Source organism: Larimichthys crocea, chromosome XIII, assembly GCF_000972845.2.
Source record: "Larimichthys crocea isolate SSNF chromosome XIII, L_crocea_2.0, whole genome shotgun sequence".
Lineage (NCBI taxonomy): Eukaryota > Metazoa > Chordata > Actinopteri > Sciaenidae > Larimichthys > Larimichthys crocea.
The window spans coordinates 1,774,935-1,796,660 of NC_040023.1; the positions used below are offsets into that span (position 1 = coordinate 1,774,935).

General features: G+C 40.8%; 2 protein-coding genes across 7 annotated transcripts in view; both read right to left on the reverse strand.

Moving 5' to 3' along the window:
- The window catches only part of LOC104931633 (ras/Rap GTPase-activating protein SynGAP), a 40,090-nt gene extending 30,098 nt beyond the window's left edge, over window positions 1–9,992 (reverse strand). For 2 of the 6 annotated variants that reach the window (XM_019254842.2, XM_019254839.2), the window contains exons 1-2: window positions 8,581–9,992; window positions 5,620–5,723 (exon numbers count right to left, since the gene is read on the reverse strand). In XM_019254842.2, coding sequence (XP_019110387.1) covers window positions 5,620–5,719 — 100 coding nt within the window. In that variant the 5' untranslated portion in view covers window positions 5,720–5,723; window positions 8,581–9,992. The remainder of the gene's footprint in view (window positions 1–5,619; window positions 5,724–8,580) is intronic. The other 4 variants (XM_019254840.2, XM_019254841.2, XM_027286736.1 and 1 more) reach the window with 2 other exon arrangements.
- Window positions 9,993–16,287: 6,295 nt separating this feature from the next.
- Window positions 16,288–21,374, reverse strand: vps72a (vacuolar protein sorting 72 homolog a). Its single transcript, XM_010746677.3, has 6 exons — window positions 20,894–21,374; window positions 18,703–18,855; window positions 18,258–18,378; window positions 17,967–18,143; window positions 17,441–17,585; window positions 16,288–17,230 (listed from the first exon to the last, which is right to left on the reverse strand). The coding sequence occupies exons 1-6, from the start codon at window positions 21,008–21,010 to the stop codon at window positions 16,840–16,842; spliced, it is 1,104 nt and encodes a 367-aa protein (XP_010744979.1). The 5' UTR covers window positions 21,011–21,374; the 3' UTR covers window positions 16,288–16,839.
- Window positions 21,375–21,726: the final 352 nt, after the last annotated feature.

Genomic DNA, 21,726 nt, shown 5'->3' on the forward strand with positions numbered 1-21,726 from the left:
AACACAGCTAAACGTGATGCCAATGAGTTCCATGCAATGAACACATTTTAAACATGAGGAAAACAGATTTATACTCAGAGCTGAGCTATCTAAAGAGATAAAGTTGGATTGTGCATCCCTAACAACAAGACAATCCTAACTACTGTTTGTTTGTTGGCTTGCAGATGCCCTTTATCAAAAAGAAAGGCTCAAGTTTTCACACATTACAAAAACTGTTAGCAGCCCCACAGATTTTGTTGGGAAAGTTATTTTAAAGTTTGACTGTGCCCTTATCAAGTGATGGCTGTGGAGGACACACCAATGACTGCACGGCCCAAATTCCCACAGAGAATACTGCTGGGACGGAGATGTCAGGGTAGTTTATATCGTGTAATGACTTTTCAAACTGTGGCTAAATATAAACACACAGAAAATCATTATGCTTCGGTTACGTAATGGGTTTAAACAGCTAACATAAAGCCACTACAGGTAGAAATTTTTAGTATGGGCATAAAAGTATAAATGTATTCAACAGCCCAGTTTGAAATAAAAATGATGCTGATGGATGGATACTTTTACTGATGCCACTGGGAAATAAAAGCATCTCTGATTTCCAATTTCACTCATGATGAGAATCTGCATTGTTTACGGTACTTTCCAAGGCTCTTCTCTCTCTCTCTCTTTCTCTCTCTCTCAGGTTTCACATGTAAGTCTCCTCAGTGCTATGAGGACTGCATGATTTACGTCCCACAATTTATTCATCGAGGGTGGGAGAAAATTGAGAGAGTTAATTTCATAGAGGCTGTCCATAGTTGTGATGGTGCAGTCCAGTTTGTCTTGCAGTGACTGTTTCCAGTTACAGATCACATACATACACACACACACACACACACACACACACACACACACACAGAAGATCTCGTTATGTCTGGTCTGGAGCATCTGACAACAAGGATCCTCTGGTGACTCACAGACGGGCCTGCTAGGGCAGATGTCGCATTCATGTCATATGGAAGTCTTCGTAATTGCCGTATTCCGACTAGTAAATACCGTTCATGTCAACAACCAACTGGTAATTATGACCTGGAATTTGCCATTTTTACAAAAGCTCCAATATGTCGATAACAAAAATCAGCGTGTGAAGGCACACTTATTAAATCTTAATTAAAGGCTTGTGATGATGCACACCATTTACCTTTCTGTAAAATGATAAAACTGTGGTTATAATATTATCAGATAACCAGTAACATGATGCTGAGGCAAAAGTTCATCTGTCCTTTACTTCAGACTTTTTTACTTTGACTCTGAGATTTGTACTGTACCGTACATAGCTATATGCAACTTAACAAAAAGCAACCAAGAAGCACCCTCCATGGCTGTGAAGTGAACTCAGTGTGAAAGTTCCTCAAAATGGCCACTTGATGCTGGCTACAGAACAAGTCAGTCTCCATAAGTCCCCATGTTAAAACGTCCACCTTCACAGCAGAAATAAACATGTTTACAGCCTGGTACTAAAAACTGTTTTGGTCTCTATAGCTAATTTCCCCGGTCATGACAACTGCACTGAGAGTGAATTTATAAACAACTCACCTGTTCAAATTATACTGAGGATTAAAGTTATGTAGAATTAACTGTGTGGGTGTCATTACAGGTGGTAGGTGCCATTACAGATGGTTGTTTGAGCACCTAGGCATTATTCAGCCCGCCTTAGTTCAACCGATGAGCCACGTTTGCCCATTTTTAGATGAGCAGGGAGGCTGAAGATGGCAGTGAGAAAAGCTATGGGTGACGTCAAAGATATCCATTCTTTGTAATGTCAATGGAAGTAACTTGATATATGAGAGTAACTTAAGATCCTCACAGTAAACCTTGCACCTTATTTTATTTTTGTTCTTTTTCCTTCTGCAACTGCTAAAAATGTTTTCCTCAGCCTGAATAAAGTTAGTAAAGTTCTGCTTTCTGCCGGTTCATAATTTATGCTGTATGTATCATTTCAAAAGGGTCAAACTTAGTGCCCTTTGTATTAAATTGGTCTATTGTCTATGCAGTTCTAGACAACTGAAGGCATTTTACTATTTCAGTTACTTCAATTACATACTGCAGGTCATTATTTTTCCATCAGTATAACATCCTGGCCAATAAACTGTCTGGCTGATATTATCAGGTAATAACAGCTTATCCCAGATGTGTCTGCATCAACGTACAGTATATGATGACCCAATCACGGATCCCATCTGCTATCATATGATGATGATTTAGCCTCTGGGGTCTTCCAGAGTTGCCAGTGGATATCCAGAAAATGGATAGCAGATATCCGGGCCAAGACTTCCTCTGCAGTTCACCTTGATATGTGAGAATGATGAGAAAGATGCATTTCTGCTAACCTCTATGAACAGATACCTGCTTATGAATGCAAATAACTTTTTTTTTTAAAGTGAAAAAAAGCTTAATCATCTTTAGATTACATTTTGGCCAATGTGTCCTGCATCTTTTGCTCTCCACACTGACAGCTGCAACCACTGACAGTATAAAGAAGAGACCCATAGATTTCTAAAGAGCCGATTTGAAGCTCAAAATCTTTGCCGTTGGCGACCACCATGTTGGCAGTCTTCGGCAATCAGCAAAGATGTGGATCATCTGCAACCCTGAGGTGGGCTGAATGACACCCGGGTGCTCAAACAAGCCATCTGTTACAGCACTCGCCTGTCAATCAAAGCATCCACACTCTTAATTCTGAAGTTGGACATTTTTAAACATGGGGACTTATGGAGACTGACTTGTTCTGTAGTCAGCCTCAAGTGGACATTGAGGAACTGCCGTTTTTGGCACTTCCGCATTCGGTTCACTTAACAGACGCAGAGGTTGCTAACTTGGTTGCAACCAACTCAAACACGATCGGTCAGTACTAGGACCTACTACTACTCAGACTACAACCAGAAACTAGAACAATTCCAGTTCCAAAATCTCAGACCCTTACTTACAGATTCTACATTCTCGTGCAGATAGAGATTAAAGATGACCAATAGGCAGCAAGAGATACAAAAATATGTGACACTAAGAATGCATTGTTATTAGAAACAATGTATCAAGTTTATTTTTTAACTACAAAACTACAACAAAAAATAAACGTTTCTTTATGATATGTGTGCACTTATATTGTTACAGCGCTTTTGTCCTGGACTTTGTTGTATTATCCCTGACAATGACTTTAAAAAAAAAAAAATTTCCTTTACTACTGCATTTTAACTGTCATGTCAAATAAACTAAACTAAAAATCTGTCTGCAGAATGCGTTATTCAAATATTGATTTCTGCCTCTGGGCTATAAGAACTACTGTATGTGAACATTTTTATAATTTTAATTTCACAGTCAGCACTAAATCTTGGTGTAATATTACCACATCGGGCTCAATTTACCCAAATTATATTAAGACATTTTTTTTAATTACCTCTAACAATACGTGGCCACAAAAAGTTTTGATTTTATGCCCCCAGGTTTTTAAGATATGCTCACACATTTCTTCTGCTCGTCAGTGTAATGAAGGTGGATTTTTGTTTTTGTTTAAAGAGTAACTCAAAAATAAACTTTCTTGATTTAACTGATCCTGGTGTTGTACTTGTGTACTTGCAGTTCTTACATAAAAGAAATCTTGTCATTTATATCAAAGTACAAAGCAAATAGATGTGTACTGTGACCACTGCATGCTGGACCTAAATACATCTTCTAATATCATGAAGGGTGCGTGTTCAAGCTAAAATGGTTTGTCCAGTTGCTCTTTAAATCAAGAACTGTGAGAAAAGTACACTAAGTCAAAGATGGTTTACCTGCAAATTTGTGTTGAAAGTTAAGGCCATTCATTAACAGCGAGCTGTCCAAACAATCAGCCTGCATGACTGACAAGCAAAAACTCGCCGGATCAACCTTGTGGCTCTTTGACAAGCCGGCAGCATCGCCCCAGGAGGTTTGACACGGTTTAAGTGTGAGCAGTGATTTACAAAATGCAGAATGACATTGGCGATGCCGAGCACAGAGACACACACTGCTGGAATGTAGAGAATCAGCTGCTCGATGGAATGAACTCTTGTCTTGTAATGTTTTTAAATGCGAGGTGGGCTGTTGTTTAATACAGTTCAGTCCCTTTAGAGTGAGGATGCAAACTTGGAGGATCATCTAAAGTCGCTCCACGGTGAGCCCTACACATACACTCAAACATAAAGCCACTAAACAGATGTTTAAACAGAAAAGTTGAGACACTTCTGACTGTGTTAAGAGCCACTCTGTGTTCTATGTTTAGCAGCAGCGCCGTAATCAAGTAAACGTCAAATGTACAGAAGCTGCAGGATTTGAAAGGAGGGGTGGGAGGAGGGGTTGAGGAAGCAGGGGCAGTGTGGGGGCGTGAGGGAGCCATGGGAAAGAACCTGAGATCGGCTCGAAAACTGACAGATATTTTTGGAGGAGCAGAAAGAAAGTGACTTCCAAGGTTTTGCAATGTAAGCGCGATTTCTCAAGTCCAAGAGAAAAATGTGAATACCTCTCATGTGAAGGAAGGCATGAGGACAGGAACCTAAATAAACAATCTCAAGTTGCTCTCTATCACATGTGATTTCCAGTATTCCCGTGTCTCTCCTGCCTGTCCCTCTGCTGTGTGTGTGTGTGTGTGTGTGTGTGTGTGTGTGTGTGTGTGTGTGTGTGTGTGTGTGTGTGTGTGTGTGTGTGTGTGTGTGAGAGCTAGCCAAGGGGAGTGTGGCCTAGTTACCATAGGAACATGTTCGCAGCCTGTGCACTGCTCTCCGTCAAACTACCTTCATTTTTACTAATGTATTTAGAAGCATTATTGTGCACTGTGCTTGTAAATGAGCAGATCCAAATTAAACAGCTGGAAATTGTGACAGAGAAACCAGAGAGCAGGCAGCAATTTGAAGCTCTTAACACCGACCGTACTGGGAAACTTCTGTATTATCTCACCGCATGTAACACAGTTCAAAATGAGGTGAGTCGCACCTCAGAATTCCCCTGCAACAAGAATATGAACCGCCTTCTTGTTTGTTTGAATGCTTAAAAAAAAACGACTCTGTAGGTCTTTGTCAGAAATGAAACAACAGCTTTACACGTGGCACTAACTAACAGAAAATTATTTCTTTTTCTGTCCCTGGAGGGAGCAGAAATGGCTGCTTTTCATCTGGGGGAAGTGCATATCGAGGAGGAAGACTCAGAGTGAATCAAAGCCAGAGTAAAAGGCAAATGGCACTATCAAAGCCAGAGGATGTCAAAATAAAACTCCGGGAGCGTGACAAAGCAGGGCTCAGAGGGTGAGTGATGCTCCGGTATAGGATTTAGTGGTAAAAAAAAATCCTTAATATATTGAGGTACTTTTGTAAAGCCTCATAGTGCTGAAAGGGGCTAGAAAGGCACACAAAAAGAACAGAATGGTGCAGCTGAGGCTGGATGTATGTTAAACCTAAATTTTCAACAAGGGTGTCAATGGGATTCAGAGAAAACAGGGAAACATATAAAAACATATATAACAGAGAAAAATCTTATTGGACCACGACAGACTGGAGAAGAGGCGGTAAGAGTTAGGTACAGTTGACAGAAGTGAAGAGTAGACTTCCACCAGTGTGGGGCTAAAAACTGACTCACTTGGGGTTAAAACTCCAGGTCCGCCACAGCAAACCTCCGCTTGACCAACCAACCCAAACTGACTCTGATGCGGCAGCCACGTCTTTGAAGATGTGTCCATGCAGCTATATGGCACAGACACAAGTTTGTTTGTTTTTTCCTTTACTTTTTTAAGATCGACGGACCAAAAGTCACTCACAACAACAATATACAACACAGGAAAAATCAACATTATTGTGCCTGTAATTAAAAAATAAAGGAGCATTAATAAGACCAAAGATGAAAACAAAACTGTAGAATTATGATTCACATATCAAACAAGGAGAAATGTAACTTCCAGCCACAATTTTGGTTTGTAACAGAGTTGCAACTTGGGAAATAAGTTAAAATATATTTTTAATCATGCAGCTGATTGAACATTTCGTTTCATCTAAATGGTCTGAAGAGTTATTCTCTCCTGGAAACACACATCATAAGTGTTGTTGTGGTAAAAATCATCAAGGATTTGGAGAAAAACCGAGGGCACTTGTATTAGGTGCAACATTCAACCTCTCATCGCTGCCCTTTATAGCCTAAATGTCATGATGCTGCTTAACCACAAGCTGTTATTATGATTAATTGATAAGCATTCCCACTGACACATTCCCATGTTTTCTATTCTGTGTTCTGTAGTTGGAATTTCAGGAAGAAAGGTGAAAAAACAGACGATAAACATTAAAAAAAAACATTTGATTATCCTCTTGTGAGAGGACATGGCAGCTTCAATAGAGCCCGTCCAGGTCGTGACATCCATTCACCTTAACGGTGCTGTCGGTCACAGCTGTATGAGATGCTAACTAGTTAGGCAGCTCACTTCAGAGAGAAATCTGAGGTGGCTAACTCTAGTATAGGAACAGATTAAGAGGAGGAGGATATGAGAAGGCAGTTCTGCGAGAGAAAACAGATGAGTGTTATGAGAGAGAATGTTGTTAGACTGTGTTAAATGAGAACAGAGGCTTAGGGTAAAGAAAATCTACCAAAGGGTAAAAATATCTTGTGTTTTCTCTGATGGGCTGCTGATAAAAAATGAGGATGGCAGAGAAATTCACGGCCCGAGGTAAAAGAAAACAATTTGAGAAGATTGCAGGACAGGAGCTCAATGACGGGAGTGCCTGCTTTTTTTTCTTTTTTTTTTTGTTAGAGAACATTCAAACAGACTGTCAAAGCCTTTCTGTCCTTGGCAGTGAGAGAAAGCCCCCTCCACACGTTGCATTGAAGCTGGCTGAAGAGCAGCAGAATTATGATGGAAACTTGGGTGTTGGAGTAGAATCAACTCTTTGCCGGCTGTCAGGCTCCCCAGCTGACAACTGTGACAGAGAGGCAATGAGTCCAGATTGTCAACAGTTCATGAGGAACCAAGAAAGATTAATAGACATCCACAACTCTCCGTTTGAACTAAACTAAAGCGATTCCATGACGAGATGCATGAGATAGTTCATATCTTTATAGGCGCTTCGTATGGAGGAGGACGAGGAAATCCTGCGAGGGGTAATGAGTCAGAGTGAGCCGGACTTATCTTGTTCTATCAAGCATAGAGCCTCAGACATTTCATTAAATGAAGCTCCTCTCTCTCCACTGCATGGGTGTTAAGATGGGGAACTGCGTGCAAGAGACCAGTGCAATACAACGAGCTGTAAAGATAGTGGCCTCATCATACCTGTGCTACATTACAAAAACAATACAGAGAAAGTGTCAACACATCAAATACATCTTCTTGTTTTTACCAGCTGAGAAGGAGGAAAACTGTCACAACAGAAAATCCACACGAGTGTACCTTGATTTGTCATCTACTCATCTGAAATAAACACACAGAACTTAGTCCAGTGAAAGTGGGACACTTTTAAGTTTCACAGTAATTCTGTTCCAGTATGTCAAATTAAAGAATAAGCTCTTAATATGTATCTAACCTCCTGTGGCTGGAGGTTAGAGAGGTAGCCAGGGGTCTGGCTGATGGAAGCTGAGTGCCAATCAAGCAGATCCTTACACTCACTTCACTTCACTTTTGGGGCCCAATTTAAATTTCTATTGAAATTAAATGACATGAATAAATTATATTTCACTCACTGCAGGTCATGAAGTGTCACAGGAGCTGAGTTTTGTGCCATAATATATTATATATTATAAGTAATGTGATGTTAATTATTATGTGTACAAAATGCACATCATACATCTTGCATGTGGGAAACAATATGAACTATTGTGACACCACTTCATGCAAAAATGCTAATAAAAATGCAAGTTTTTAATGCAAATGCACAGCACTAGTGAGAAAAGTGCATTCATGCAAATTTGAAACAAACATTCACTGGCAGAAAACGCTAATTCAGTATGTGATACTTAAGGCCTTGTAGCATATTCTACAAAAACAGGGTGCAGAATAAATCTTGGAAACCATCCATAAATTGTCTTATCAAATATCCATCAGGCCGATGCTGGAAGAGGAGGGGGGGCTTCCGGTACAGCAAGCAAATCCCAACAGTGGCTCATCTTGCTTTTGTGCCAAACTCCCCAAACAGCCTACACATTCAGAGAGGATGTCTCCGAAATAAACTGTTCCTCCAACACATGAAAGGTACATTTCATCGGCACCAGATAGCTATTTAGATAAAATCATCAGGCAAATCTACCTGTGTGCTAATGCCCCACTTCCACTGAACTCATCACTCTGTTGCAGGTGATCCGGCCTGCAATGCATCACCTTAAAAACTCTGCAAGATGCTGAACCTGGACACCTGAGCAACAGTGGTGACTTTCACAGTTGTATTAACAGCCAGTACAGATCTGTGCTGAATTTAAAGGTGGACTACCAGCTTTAACATCTCAATTAGTGATCCACCTGTCACCTGCACCTCACTGTGAGATGGGCTAGATATTCAAAACATTGCAAGTTTTTGCAAAGAGTAGGTCACTTCACTTTGTGCCCACACGTGTGTTAACACTTACCCAAAAAAATAGGACTTCCTGGTGATGAAATCTTGATATCTTAGTTACATCTGAGGATGCAGACTGAATCCGGCGGGTTTCCAGGGCACTTGGGAAGGTGCTGAGGTTCCAGGTTTACTTGCTTTTTTTTTTTCTTTTTTTTTTGGGACAAAGGTAGAATCAGTTTGTGCAGACCTGAGAGACGGTTTCCAAATAAAAAGGCCAGTGTTGTTCCCCTTTGAGAGATAGTTGTATTTTAATCACCAGGGCCAAATTGTTGTGTTCAACGTGAGCACCTCCTCCTCTTCTCACTTACGCTGCAACTGTGTCCATACATGCCTTCTTTGTCAGGTTGTGAAAGCTCTTGTGGAAGCTGGCTGTCAAACAAGGGGGAGAGGGGGGGGTCCCGTGGTTGCCTTCAGCTGCTCAGTCCATCACTGAAGCCAGAGCTTCCCTCTCAGCAGTGGCTCTGTTGTGCAGTTCAGCAGCTCTCCTCTGCTTCTTCTTCTCCTCCCTCTCTTCTTCCTCTGCTCCCTGTCCTCCAACTCTATTGCAATCCAGAAACTGAGATGCGATCCCAATGCAGCTTCCTCGGTAATAAAGAGAATCTCTTCTGAGGATGGTTTTTGTCATCTTAATTGTTTGTCCTGGGCACATGTGACTCCAAACAGCCCCTGCGTCGCTTTATTATGTGAGAATAATATGAACTCCTGTTAGCGCGTTTTGGTGAAACGATGCACAGAGCCAATTAGTTCATCAATTGTCACTTGTATTTACATTTAAAACATTCTGCAGACATGAACGACACAGCACGGATTCTGGATGGTTACAAGTACTGCACATGAATCATGCCGATTACTGATAATAAAATGGGGATAATTATGAAGGTGATGTCTGAGGGCTATGCCAACTCTGAGCAGCACACAGACCCACTGCACACTGCGCGCACACACAAAAGCATAGAAATAAACATCCCAAAGGTATTTACAGGCGAAATCCCGGAGACGTGCAGCAGCATCTGACCAATATCTGATTCGTGCACATTATTTTCTCGCTCCTAGCTCGGGTGATTCAATCTTGGAGAGCGTCTGTAGTTCACCCTGCGTGCCATAACGACGTCCACATAATCCAGAAATTCATAACGAGCAAGAGGAGGTGGCGGAGGAGGAGGGGGTGGTGGTGTTGAGTAGTGGTGGTGGTGGGGGGGGGTGCTGTCCGGTGCCAAATTGATGCTGATCCTCTTCTTTTCTTCGCTCTTCTCGCAGTCCGTCACACCTAATTTTGATTAAACGGCAGCGCGCGAGAAAAGGTGCTCGGTAAAAAAACGGTGAAGTCTCTCCCTCGAGGGCGGAGATAGTGCGTAAGATAGACAGAAACAGAAACCAACGCCTCCAAAAGCAGCCGAGTCCGCCCCGCGCTGCGCCGCGCTGCGCTCCACCATCTCTGGAGTTTGGAACATCCAAAAATAAAACGAAGCGATGACGGCCGGCCGCCCACTGCGCCGAATAATTACGACGGGAATCAGGTTGGAGAGTATAGCAAAGTTCATTGAAGTTACTTCATGAATATGTAGAGTCACTTTTACAGACCGGGGCTTTAAAAGTAAGGATGCTGCACTTTTAATAAGGCACAAGTTTGAACACCTGAAATTTCCACAAACTTATTTTTAGCCGACATTAAGAGGGGAAATTAAGATTTTTAAAGAAGAGTCCCTAGGTAATACTTCATGCTTTTTTAGGTTTTAATAAGACAGTGTTCTCAGCATCTGCAAGGTGTACTGCAAACATATGGACAACAACAGCTTCTTCTGTCTGAGCTGGTCGTTGGCACACTGCAGAAATCTGGTAACAAGATCCCCAGAGGGCCCCAAAAAAGCCCCAGACTCACTGTGGAAACATTGGTTGTAACTTTGTTGTGGGCCATAATATTCACCACTGAAGCACAACAGGACATGATAAGAGAGCCTGCCAATTGTAAGCATCCAAATCTATTTTAGGATTATTATTGTGTGTTTACAAACCTAAATTAATTTGGAATATTTCACCTTGGATGCTCCTCAGAGAATAATCTGGCCACACACACACACACACACACACACATTAGGACAGCTTCAGATTTCCACATATGCTGTAAAGAATGACCAGAATTCAAGCAGCAGGGGCACAGATGGAAATACAACATTCATGTTACAAGGTAATCCACCATGAATGTGCAGCTGCATGTATTCCATTAGCCAACGCAGCACCTTGGTGAATGACGGCCATTTTTTTTTTCTTGCCAGATGACGATATTTTTAGGTTAGCACTCGCTGCGCCATCGCATTTGCCAATGAATGAGGAGGCTGTTTTTATGCAGAGCTAAAGACGCGGCTTTAATCCCCAGTAGACACCCCGAGATCCAAAAATACTGGATCCTACAATTCCCATAATGCAACTGAATACCACCATCACCATTCTGCTAAATGTCAACGTCTTTCAAACGCTGTGTCAGTTTGTAACACATGATTTGGGTTACAAAAAAAGCAACTGACAAGCCCAAATTGAGATAACCCTGATGACATCACTATGACATCATTCTCAAACTTTGGAAAGTTCCCACAGAGCCACAGAGGAAATCATTCAACCTGATCTTAATGTATAAAAGTAGTGAGGCATCCCTTTAAGTTCAGCCGAAATGAAGTGGGTATTTTCCAAAGTTACCTAAGTCTTCCCTCTTTTCTTCTTTTGTACTAAAAAAATGTGGAAGACACAATTGAAATGACTCAGACTGCTGAACCCTCATATAGCTCCGGCTGAAGTTTAGAATAGATTTTCGCACAGGATGAGGACACTGGAATCGCTGTACAGCAAATATGGAGGAGAAATAATAAGAACAACTCTTTTTCAATGTACATATGTATTATTTTAAGACAGAGAAATGTGAGCCCTACCTGATGTCTTTTTGTGTATTCCAAAGAAACCCAGTAGCCCATCAGGATGAATCAATCTGTGGGTGAGTCATTTATATTTTACCAGTCTAATCAGTCTTTTTCTGGTCACTGAAAAAATGCCAGACAGTCCAACAAATAATGTCCATATAGGTGCACACGTTTGTGAAAGCACCAGCAATTGTTTGGCCTCAAAGCATTTTTTTTTTATTTGGGTATGTGCTACATAAACATGTTACATAAATCTCTACTGTTAATTGTTAAATCCTGAATGTGTCATAGATCTTTTTGTGGGCATATATAAAGAAAGCGTTACATAAATCCCAGATAAAGAATGTGTAACCCGGTAATTTTTCTGTCTCTGTATCACAAACATGAGGCTGGTGGTAAAGTGTGGATAAGAAATTGTCAGGAAAGTGAGGCGTGGGTAATGATAACCTGTTTCCTAAATGGTAATAATCCTCTGAATGAATCATTCAGGGCTGGACGTGTTAAAAATACACAGACAAAGAGGACAAACCCAGCGCATTAAAACAGAAAACAGATCAGCATTTGTTGACAGCCGTGTTTATAGACTGTGACATAGTGGTACTTTAAACGTCGGTTACACGGGAGTCAACACTCAAATGATTTTTCATTTTGCATTTTCTTCTATCTTTACGGAATAAATTGGTGTTTGCTCAGGTTTCAATACGACCATCTTACTGGGATTTAAAGTGGATACAGCTGCATCAAACAAGAGCAAAAAGGAAAGTGAGAAAAGTTTTGATTAAACCGGATGAAGTGGAGCAAACGTCAGTGACGGTACTGAATGTCAAACTAACTCAGGACACTGGACAGCACATGCAATCTTCAAAATTACATAAAAAAAAAAAAACACACAAACTAGAAATGACACTTCTCCACTCACTCTCAACCCTCCCTCCCTCACACACACACACACACACACACACACACACACAGACACAGAAACACACACACATCTCCATGGAAACTGATAAAAGAATAGCTGGTCTGCAAAAAGCAACGATTGACAAAGCATGTACAAGAACTTGGATGGTCAGCAAGAAACAAATCTCTGGAATAAAGAAAAATCCAGGGCGATTTGAGAGATCTAAGGAGAACAGAGAAGGCTGTCAGTCATGAAATATGAAGAAATAACCATATAATGTCAGATGTTATAATGTCAGATATTTGTGTAAACCTTTTGAATCCACAAAGAAGCAGAGCCTAAAATGTTCTCTACACAATTTAACTTTCCATCATTTTGTTGCCTTTTCCAGGCTGTGCATGTAATACGAGCGTGCTGTTCAAACTGAAAGAAAATTGCTCGATGCGACAACGTAAATCTGGCAGAATCCAAAAAAAAAAAAAAAAAGCAAATATGAAGGAAAGAAAGTTACGCGGATGTTGCAGATAGCAGAACAGAGAGAGAGAGAGAGAGAGAGAGAGAGAGAGAGAGGGAGAGGGTGGGCAACAGAAGAGGGGAGAGGACCAGGGAAGGAGTACAGCACAGAGTACAGCACAGTACACCACCTACACTCGTCGCCATGGCAACTACCACACTAGAACGAGTGATAATGCAGTTCCCCTCTCTTCCTATTCTGAAAACTGTTCAATTGGTACCATATGCACTGTGCAGTATGTGGGAGACAAAGCCTTCAGTATTGTGTTGTTGCAGATAATATGAGAAATATAATGTCGTCTAAAAACACTACGGGCTAAATATTTGGACTGCATACGTTATATCCACCAGAGAGGCTGGCTTAGCCTGACACTGAATTCATCATGACTGCTTTAAAATATAACTTGTTATTTTTGAATTCATGTGTTGTTGTTTTTTCTTTGCCAAAGCAAGTGGCACACTGTGTGGGCAGCAGTTGATTTCAAAGTATTGAATTAAAAAGGGCATGATAAAATAAACGCCTTTTCCTCAATCTAGTTCCTGCTGCTGCTGATGTGAATGTGACACCAGAACAGCTCGAAACCTTTATCCATGGCTTTGTGCAGCATGTTCTTTGTAAATCTGCATCCTCAAAAGTGAAGATATGAGCATGCTGAATACAGTCTGACTTACTGTGGCAGAATGTGCCAACAATGTGCTGTTGACGCGGCACAAAGCGCGTCTCTAATGTGTGCCAAATTACATATTGTATCATGTATTGAAATTAGCTGAGACAATGCATCTTTGCTACACCCACCACTACTTTTTTTTAGCCATCCTTCCGTGGGCCTTTCATCCTGCTCTCGACTCATTTCTCCGACCTGCTTGTTTAAATGCCAAAGCTCCACAGTATGCTGCTGTTAGCATAACTAATACTTGTTCATTCTGCCACCAGAAGAAAAAAATGAATCAATTTGTGATGTTTGTTCACGTCAGTCTGAGGAGATTTTCTTTGTCTGGTCCTCTCAGTATAAATCCGTTAGCCAGACTGTTGTGATTAATACAAAGTACAGTCTGTCGCATCAACTCAGCATATGACAAATACAGAGCAAGTAAGACCGGCCGTTGGACCGGGCCACCAGGGGGAACTACCAGATGGTCGACCCGCCTCTGCTCTTCACTTTGCCACTATAGTTTGTATCATGACAGAGAGCATCTGACTGAAGACTGAAGTGCATTTGATCTTTGTCCATTTGAGCAGCCTGGTTTGTTACCGGAACTCTGGCCTCACAGCTGGAGCGCCTCGATTTGAGTGTGATATTTTGGTCTTAATTTAACAATCAATGTTCATGTCTGTGGGAATGCCTGTTATATAATGAATCATTAAATTGCTCCTTTCAGTGTCCTAGTTAATAGTGCCTATTGTTTATCTACACCAGCATTTTTGTGTTGGTTTAACACATCCACAAAGCTTAAGATGATTTTGGCCCCTAATCATTGAAGACATAAATCTTACTGACTGCAAGGTATAATTATTCTCATTATTGATTGATATGTTTGTGGTTTAATGAAATAGAATGATCTTTTTAGTTGGTACAGAAAATGACAGAAAATAACAAAAAAAAAAGAGCATTTCCATGACATCTTCAAATATTTGTACAACCAACAGTCTAAGAAACAACGATGTTCAGTTTGCAATGAAACAAATGTCCATAACATTTCTGCCAATAAACTGATCGATCAACTAATCAATTTAAATCAACCATGTCTTGGTCACTTCATCCTGGATGCTATGGATCTACGTCAAGTTGTAAACAATATATCCATATTCTTTTTATAAACCGAACAGAACAGTCTGGGTTTACAGGGTATTGCAATCCAGAGCATGGCATATTGCTGATATATTGCATATCTCTGACTATTGAATGACATCATGCAAAAAGCATTCCTTCTGTTTTTAATCAAAGACCAGCTGACAGGTAAACAACTTCAAATGAAGCTTGAGCTTTTCTTTGCATCATCTGTCTTGTTATTTACGACGCAGGACAAAGACGTGGTTGACTGCTTAGCGAGACGCTCTGCTCAACATCATCAGGACATTGCAGGAGGAACAGCAGGAGGAAATCTGCTTGAGTGCCACATGACACTTTTGGCAGCGATGTCAAAACAGAATTTTGTGAGCTTTCATGCAAAAGGTAAAACTTCTGCCTAAACCATCTGCACCTGAAACTCCAAAAAGAATTCAAGGTCAGCTTCATCAGTCGGCCATGACGCCATCATCCTCATCGATCATGTTCTAAGCTCAATTGTGAAAGTGAAAACGGCAGCTGAAAAACAAACTCCTGTTTTTCCTAATAATAGAAATAATGTGAAAGGTACTGGCTGTATTTCAAGAGCACTATTTTCGGCAAAATAAATCCAGGTGACTAAACGTTTATGTTATTTTTATTCCCCTGTGGGCTTTTATGTAAGAGAGGCCGGTCAAATGGCCAAAAGGTACAAGACGCCGTGCAGGGGAGTGATTTTTGTTCAATATGTGAGGGGTCAAAGGTGTCCACGCTAGTCAAGCACTCAGTGGTGTTCAGGGTGACTCTGTTGTTCTGTTATTGTGCCCTCAGGGAATAAATATAGAAAACCTCATTTAATGTCCTTGAGGGATCAACATAGCAGCATTGTTCACTGCGACACTCGAGGCTGGAGTTCAAACAATTTTCTGTTATTAACTGTGAACAGAAATAACATCCTTTATAAAAGCTTCACAACCAGCGCAAACATATTCAGAATGGTCTGTCTGGCTTTTTCAGATACTGTAATGTGCTTTAATGACAGATGTTATTCAGACATCTTGTCTCACTGGTTGTCTGCAGTGACGCGGCAAACAGTTAGTGAAATCTAAATTAAAATCTAGTGTCAGAGTAAACATTAGGAAGGAGTAAGGGCACAAAAAGGGGAATAAACTGATGTCTGCTGACAATAACAAACCAAAGTCTATGATTTTATGATGTAGAATTTAGCAATGACGCTGGCGAGGAGGACTAATAGCTGTGTGAATGCTTCATAAATGAAAACTTGCCAGATACAGGCAGGGCATTAAACTCATTCAGTATAGGGGTTGGGCTCTATGTGAAAGAAATGTTTTTATATATGAAATTTAGTCATTTGTTTTTCAAGTGAACCAAGGTTGAGCTAGTAATGGGTGGATTTGAAGTTGTGAAGGGCATTACAGATTATTCATTTGAATATGATGAGGATGGGGTGATACAGGCTCATGACTACAGGTGAAAAACAAGAAACTGTAAATGAACAAAACCCTCAAAAGACAGACTGGTGCTCGTGTGTGGTCCCACAGTAGTCCTTTCAGTGTTTCATGTTTGTGAAATGTGCTATAAAGCAGAGTTCATAGAAATAGTAAATATAAATTATTCCATATTTGAAATATTTATTTTTGTTGAGAAATATGTACATTTGTAGAAACCAAATATCTTGACAGTAAAAAAAAGACATTTCGTTGAAAAAAAACAAATAAAAAAGCTGTCAGTGTGCAGATGAAAAACTTCTTTGCTTCCAAAGCCAATCTGTAGTTTACAACCACTCACCCTGTATTTGTTAGGATATTAATATACAAAATGAATTTCTGTTCTCTAATTTTATGTTGTGCAGTCAACAGTAGCACAAAATATTTGCATTTGCATCTAACTGCTTCAACAAGTGTAACAAATTAATCACAGTGACTGCTAATTCTCAAAATGTCTGCAACGAACCACAGACTTCTGGTGGGGAGGATACTTTGTGTGTAGGGACATGAAACTAGATACAGACATTTGTTTGAAGAAATGCATTTACCCCATGGTGGTGGACAGCAACTGGTTGCGTTTTTTACTCATGGCACTCAATGAAGTCATTCTACCTGCTCGAATAAATCTAAAAAAAGAAGCACAGACCTATTTCCTAAAATCTTTTTGGAAATAGTCTATGTTCCCACAGCGCTCTGCTTCACAACCATTTTCTGTCGGGCACCCTTCGTTGCTGAGGAGTCAAGTCCCGTCACCCCTCCTGAAGTGTTTGGAAATCCATGAGCAGCCACGTATTTACGGTACGCCTCTCGGATGATGCGGAAGGCTCGTGTGTTAGCATACGGTATGTCAGTGACTGGGTCTCTGTACAGTGCGGCCTTGTGGGTGACAGGACAAACCTCCTGGATGGGCAGCGGAGGACTTGACTGGGCAATGTGTGGAAAGGCTGCCTCGAACGCTTCGTCGTCACTGAACGTTATATAAGTACGGGAGCACAGGCCTCCGGCAGGCTGCTGGGAGGGTGTGCTGGGATTTTGTGGTGCGGTCTGAGGCACGTCCTGATCCAACCTGTGGAAAACGACAAAATAAAAATCTATTTCTGACATCAATTTTGACTGTATGCCGTTTGTCCTTGTATGGTTTGCGCTATTGCGGCATTTTTTTCATCAAAGTTTAGACAGACATAACTACTATTCATGAACATAGAATGTCAAGGTCAGCATTCTATGTGCAGAATTATTTCTGAAGCTAATTAAGTGTAAAGTAGATCATACGTACCCTTCAACATCCACATTTTCTTCTTTTAGGACTGAGTGAGAGACTAGTGGCATCAGGACTGAATGGTAACGGATTGTTGGTCCTTCAAAACGCCGCTTCTTGTGGACTTGTTTCTTCTTGTCTGCCTCCAGACGCTCGTAGTTCTCTACACACAGAAAGTTAAACATGTACTGTAAATTCATATTTATTACTAATATACAGTGAAAACAATCAGAATAAAATATTTACTTTATCTTTTTGTCTTTTTGCTAAACAGACATGCACATATATTCCAACACAAAAATCAACCTATTTTCTATTTATACTGTAAACCACAAAATGAACCACTTGTTTTATGGAGTCATGATGTAGTGATGGTGATGTAGATGACACTTTCAAAGCTTTTAAGAAAGGTTATGAACTTCACACAGGTTACTGTAACTTTAAAGGATCCTTTAGGTTATTAAATTGATATACAGTATATTGTCTGTCTGTGCATTGATATGCAACATTCTTAACATGACTCATGTGACCAACATTTTCTTACCTAAAGATCGAATGTTGATCTCAGCTGTTATTTTGGCCTCAGCCAGCAGCTCCTCCTGGGTAAGAGGTCGGTCACGATGAGCGCCCCTCCGTCTCCGAGGGGCATCCTGACGCTCCTGCAAGCGCAGGTTGGTCTTTCTGGTATGTTCACTGGTGGACTGTCGCACAGACTTCCGAGCTTAAAGAAAGATGAAAAAATGTTTTTTTTATATGATCATATGTTACCAATTAAGTGTTTTAATCTATGGAGAGGTATCTAACAGTATTTGTTGGATGTTTGTAGAAATCTTACTCTCTGCAAAATCTTGGAATTCTTGTGGAATTCTCCTTTTGAGCTCCACTTTAGTTTTCTCAGTCTTCTTCTGTTCCTCAGAGGGTCTTTTGGGTTTGGGCTTTGCCACCTTTATGGGTTCCTTGGGATAAATAAACACAAAAATGTGTTAACAGAAAATATATTTCATTCATGTAAGACGAATCAGCTCAATGGAAGTTGCAACAAACTCCACAGTCACAGATAAAAGTGAGGAGACAGAGTTAAATCAGTTATGTTTTCTGTTCCCTCGGCTACTATTGGGAGAAACAATCAATGTTTCCAGTGGAGCTGCAGAGCAGAAAAAAAAAACATTTTTTATGAAAGTAAACAGGGCTTATGTTGCATGTGCATACATACTTCAAGGTACTGATACCACTGATGCAGAAACTTGATTCAAAGTCTAACAGCTCCTGGCTGTAGTTACCTTATAAGCTTTAGTGACAACCCGGCTTTTCCTTCGAGGTGCATCCTCCTCCTGGTCACTGTCTGGCTCGTCACCCTCATCGATGTCAAAGTCACTGTCCACCTCGTCCTCTGTGTCTGAATGTTCTCCGTGATACTCATCATCTCCTGATTCCTGAAAGGAAACAAAAAGACAGAATTTTGCCAACAATTTATGAAATACAATGAAATATATCACCTGTGATTCACCCTGGAGTCAGAGTCAGATTTCCTGAAAGTTTTTTATACGTTATCAATTCAGATTCTGAAAGTTTATACAGGTGACTCAGCCTTCCGAAGGTAATCAGACTGTGTAGGGTAGTGCAGCTGAGTTGTTGCTGTTAAATTATTCTTAAGCTAGGAGATTTATTGAGGGAGAATCTCTACTGTACAACAAGCAGAGTTATTTTTGATTCAGGTTCTGGATATACTGAGTGGATATCCACACTCACTCAATCCCAGATCCACAACACAAACATACAGAGAGGCAGCTCTCTGTATGAGGCAGCTCTCTCTATGCGTTTATTTTGACATCAAGCTAATCTCACGCTGACTCAGTAATCGGGCTCAGGAAGTGTATTTACAAGAAGTGGTCAGAATAATATCAATGGCTCATGTACAAGAACATAACTCTGATTTGATATGACTTTTCAAAGAAGCGCACCACAAATATCAGAGCTCTACATAAGAAAAATAATCTGGTTTTAAATAGTAAACGCACTGATAAGACAAAGATCAACATCGGTCACAAGCTGAAAATACTTAACAGACATTATTAATCAGACTAACCCACAGGCACAGTCGCACGGTTTTAATAAAGTGCCAGCAGAGATGACTGAGGCATCACAGGATCTGTTTGTGATTTTTGCATCTAGTTACTCTTGTCAACCCCGTCAAGCTGAGACTAACTTCAGAACTGCCAAATCCCCCTACACAAGCGGACCCTTGAACCAGCAGCTGTTTGAAGAAAAATTGCTAGACTGCAAATGTAACTTAAGCTTAAGCTCCTGTGATATCAAATTATAGCTGTTGACATGCTAATACAAAACACACATTGAAGCATGACGATCCTTCTCTCGTTGAGTGTGAGGCGGGAAAGGCTGCCACTCCAATCTGGCTTTCACAAATTCATTAGCTGCTAAGTTGGATTGGGACAGGATATTTTGGAGCTGTGCTCACAGTTTCGGACATTGGATGGTTTAGATGACCAGAGCTGCTACAGAACAATGAGCACAGTGACAGTGACAGGTCTTTTAACACTGCAGAGACTTTGAGATGGACATGAACATCCGCTCAGTTCGCTGTTTACCTGTTTTAGAGAGGCATTGATTCAACGTCATGGTTGAATTGTACTGCATTATATGGAGCGGATTGGATTTTTTTTTCTTTAGATATGAGACACCATTAAAAACAAATGAAGCACTTTAACTAATTGAAAAATGACCCTTTTAAGTGTATGTTTTTTCTGGTGACTGGTGCCATGCAAGAAGAAGAAGAGATACTTTTTATTAATCCCTCGAGGGGAAATTCTTTTTTTACATGCATTTTAACCCCGAAATACAACCACACACATACAAGGGACATGCACATGTAAAGAGATGGTGGAGTGATGGGCAGCCACCCAGAGCAGCGCCCTGCAAGCAGTTAGGGGGGTTCAGTGCCTTGCACGGGCCCCCCTCCAGCTGCCAGTCCACCACCATACTGGACTTGAACCGGTTCCCAAGCCAAGTCTCTACAGACTGAGCTACTGCATTTGTTTCTTTAGCTACAAGAAACGAAATGTTTCCAATATTGATACTTATTGATCGATCATTTAAATCATTTCAGATGCTGAGTACTTCTATGATTCGTTCCAGAAACATTCGGCTCTCTGGCTGCCTGTCAGGACACTGTTCTTGCACTTAAAAGGTAATTTAGGAGCAAACTCATCACATAGTAAACACACACCTCAGGAATATGTTTCAGGTGCAAAAGATTCCTGTATGTAATGAGAGTAATGCTGAGTGTATTTGTCTACTATTGAGTGCTTAACGTCACTGGAAACTATTTTTCAGTCTGACAGCCTGTTGAGTGATAATAAAAACACTTTAATTCAATCAGAGGTTTCGTCTCGGTGCTCACAAGAGCAACTCCAGCTAATGCTAGCCTGTTAGCTCCCTCTCTGGGTCACTCACGTCGTTGAAGCCTCCGTACGTGGTCTTGTAGAACTCGTCCTCTTCTTCAGCGTCCAGGAGTTTGGACATGCGGTTCCCCGCAGTCTTTCTGGGTTCGCGGCCAACCACCAGAGTCATGGCTGTGCTGAAACAACGCCCGCCTGGGTAACGTTTGGGTAGCGAGCTAATGTTGTGCTAACTTCGCCGCTCTGGGCTGTTTTGAGGAGCGCTTCTACGTCGTCGTCACGGGCTGGGTCTACTACTCGATTATCTTTTCGTACCCATATTTATTCGACTTATGAATGTGCTGTAAATTCACGTTAGCCTGCTACAAAGTGTTCTTTGTTAGTAGGACAAGCTAACCGCTAACACTAGCCGCTGTCTGCTGTTAGCGAAACAACACATCCGGGCAAAGTCGATGTACTTCCGGTACAAATCTGTCTTCAAATTAAAAGCGTTCTTAACTTAATGTTTTTACAATTTAACTTGATGTAGCTTTATTTTCCGGCCGTGGCTGTATTCCATTTACATCCATGTGTTAAATTCTGAATAATTTCTCTGATAAATTTAGAAATGGCGGCCACAAAGTGGTTGATACCGTTGTCATGGAAACAGTGACAAACCGTGGATTTGTTGCTTGGCACCTTATACTGTCCATGCCTGGCACCCAGAGAGCTAATGTATTACCATGGCAACAAAAAAATGGATGAACCTTCTTGTGGCAGTTTGGATGAACATTTCATTTTGTCTTGGCCTTTTTTTTTATATCATAAATGAACAGATACAAAGTGATATGATCACCCTCTGCTTTTATTTTAAGTTTATAGCTTGTGGTATAATTATTCATAATTCAT